General features: G+C 42.0%; 1 protein-coding gene across 1 annotated transcript in view; it reads right to left on the bottom strand.

Annotated features, from left to right (window-relative positions):
- Positions 1-2,056, bottom strand: part of si:dkey-1j5.4 (leucine-rich repeat-containing protein 15) — a 3,296-nt gene extending 1,240 nt beyond the window's left edge. Inside the window, exons 1-4 of the mRNA XM_047801369.1 lie at positions 1,924-2,056; positions 1,157-1,399; positions 825-1,012; positions 1-96 (exon numbers count right to left, since the gene is read on the bottom strand). The exon at positions 1-96 is cut by the window's left edge and continues 603 nt beyond it. Of these exons, the coding sequence (XP_047657325.1) occupies positions 1-96; positions 825-1,008 (280 nt within the window). The 5' untranslated portion in view covers positions 1,009-1,012; positions 1,157-1,399; positions 1,924-2,056. The remainder of the gene's footprint in view (positions 97-824; positions 1,013-1,156; positions 1,400-1,923) is intronic.
- Positions 2,057-2,500: the final 444 nt, after the last annotated feature.

Genomic DNA, 2,500 nt, shown 5'->3' with positions numbered 1-2,500 from the left:
GTATAGATTTAATCGAATTGCGTTCCAGATTTACACTCTCGAGTTTGGGAAGAGATCTTATGATGTCTGCTGGAAGTTCCTCGATTATGTTTTCACCTTATGAAGAAAGGATAGAAAGGATAGAAAACATATTTACTTCCTTTATCATTTATTTCATTTATTTAATCTATAAATCAGAACAATCTGATCTGACTTACTCTGTTTAATTAGATCATTGAGTTGAACGTAGAAGTCACTTACTGAAGCTAGCTTTAATTTGAAGTCATTTGTCAAGCTTTGTGATCCGATTTCTCTCACTTTCTCACTCACTCACTCACTCTCTCACTCATTCACTTTCTACCGCTTATCCGAACTTCTCGGGTCACGGGGAGCCTGTGCCTATCTCAGGCGTCATCGAGCATCGAGGCAGGATACACCCTGGACGGAGTGCCAACCCATCACAGGGCACACACACACACACTCATTCACACACACACACACACACACACACTACGGACAATTTCCCAGAGATGCCAATCAAACTACCATGCATGTCTTTGGACCGGGGGAGGAAACCGGAGTACCCGGAGGAAACCCCCGAGGCACGGGGAGAACATGCAAACTCCACACACACAAGGTGGAGGTGGGAATCGAACCCCCGACCCTGGAGGTGTGAGGCGAACGTGCTAACCGCTAAGCCACCGTGCCCCCCCTTGATCCGATTTCTATGTAAGCTAATATCATTTCTGTGTAGATTGATTTGGGAGCTCATTTCTGTACATTGACGACGCATATCTCGGCATATCTCGAGTCTCAGTGAGAATGTTTTCCAAAGCTTTGCTCACCCATTTTTAAGATCCATGAATCCAGTGGGAATTGTAACGGAAAATGTTGAAGTCTTTGTTTATAACAGTTCACTTCTGTTCTATTCACATTCTTTTTCTGGCTACATTTGCAAGCATTTGGGCAATCTTCTAAGGCCTCCGCCATCCATAGCCACAGAACTGCGAGTCCTCCAAGATGTTTCATATCCCTGAAAATATAGACATTATAATTATCCCTTTTCCACATTGACCTGATGATCGTTGACTAATTAATGAAAACATTAATAAGTGTTGCTCTTATAAACAATCCGTTAAAACGAATGCTCTAATTACGTACGGCTTCACAGACTTACCTCAACGATAAGAAGTTTTTAGGTAGATCTTTAGGTCTTTAATGTACTCTTGCTCTACCCGAGTCCCTTCTTTCTCCTCTGCTTTTGTCTTGCGACTGTCTTCACAAGGAAGTGTGGGGATTTAGCCAAGCTGTCTAGACTCCAGTAATGTGTTACACTCGTGTTTTATTCCTAGCACAGAACATCTGTATACTCACAGTGTCTGGAGAAAAATTACACCGGCACATGATGGCAGCGTTCCACCTTTAGATAGAGAAGGATAGAAAAGTGACACTCTGGTGTTACTGGAGCACACACACACACACACACACACACACACACACACACACACACACACACACACACAAATATGACATTATCCATTTCAGCTCGTAGGCATTTGAGCTCGAAGAACATCATGTTTTCACGGCCATTTTAGAACAGTGTGTGGCGTCTCAACATTCTCTGATGTTACTATTATATTAGAAGCTATAAAGATAGATGTGGGTGATAGAGCATTGTGCAGTTAATGAAAAGAAACAGCAAGACCTCACTGCACACATGGTCTCACCCCTGTTCTTGTGATGGGTATAACGAGCGATTTAGCTATCTTGTCTCTCCTGTGGCTCCTTGCCAATTTCATGGCCTTTGTTTCTCTACTGCTACAAAAGGAATTACTGACCAGATTGTTTTCTTGTTGTTGTTGTTGTTGTTGTTGTTGATGCCTGTTGCTTATTATTGCGTACATTGAAATGAATGGCCAAGCATGGCAGCGTTTTGCTTCTTACCTGGAGGGAGAGTCATATGGTGGGAATCCAAATCCACTCCATGCAGAGTCACCATAAGGCTCATATCTGTGTCGTCTTCTGTACTTCGACTCTACCCACTGCTCCGTGAGGTCTTATCCTCACATTGCTTCCCATACCACTGCAATGCTGATGACACCCACGCATCCCGTTGCATAAAAAACACATTCACGCTTGCATGAAACCTTGCAGCCAGAATTAACGCCCTGCTAAGGTACTGAGTAGAAAACGTCATTTTAATCATGCAGGAACTCTGGATGATCTTTTAGTTAATCAGTAATAAAATATCTCTGTTATTACTGACTCCAGTCTCTCATTTGAAGCTCACGTAAAACTCGGATAGCTTTTTTTTTATCTAAAAAATACCGTTTATCTAAAAACCTACGGTTCCCTCCTTTTAGTTATACAATCATAGCTACAGTAGATCAGATGTGATGCTGACATGAATGTTTCGGGTGTAATTTATAGCATCCGAGGATAGATGAATAGACTCATTCACACATAGATTTAAGAACAGGTTGGTTTGTAGACAAAATGATGAACACTTGGTACGCTTATC

Source organism: Tachysurus fulvidraco, chromosome 16 (assembly GCF_022655615.1).
Source record: "Tachysurus fulvidraco isolate hzauxx_2018 chromosome 16, HZAU_PFXX_2.0, whole genome shotgun sequence".
Lineage (NCBI taxonomy): Eukaryota > Metazoa > Chordata > Actinopteri > Siluriformes > Bagridae > Tachysurus > Tachysurus fulvidraco.
The sequence above is the reverse complement of the archived record's forward strand: the minus strand, read 5'-3'. Positions and strand labels throughout refer to the sequence as shown.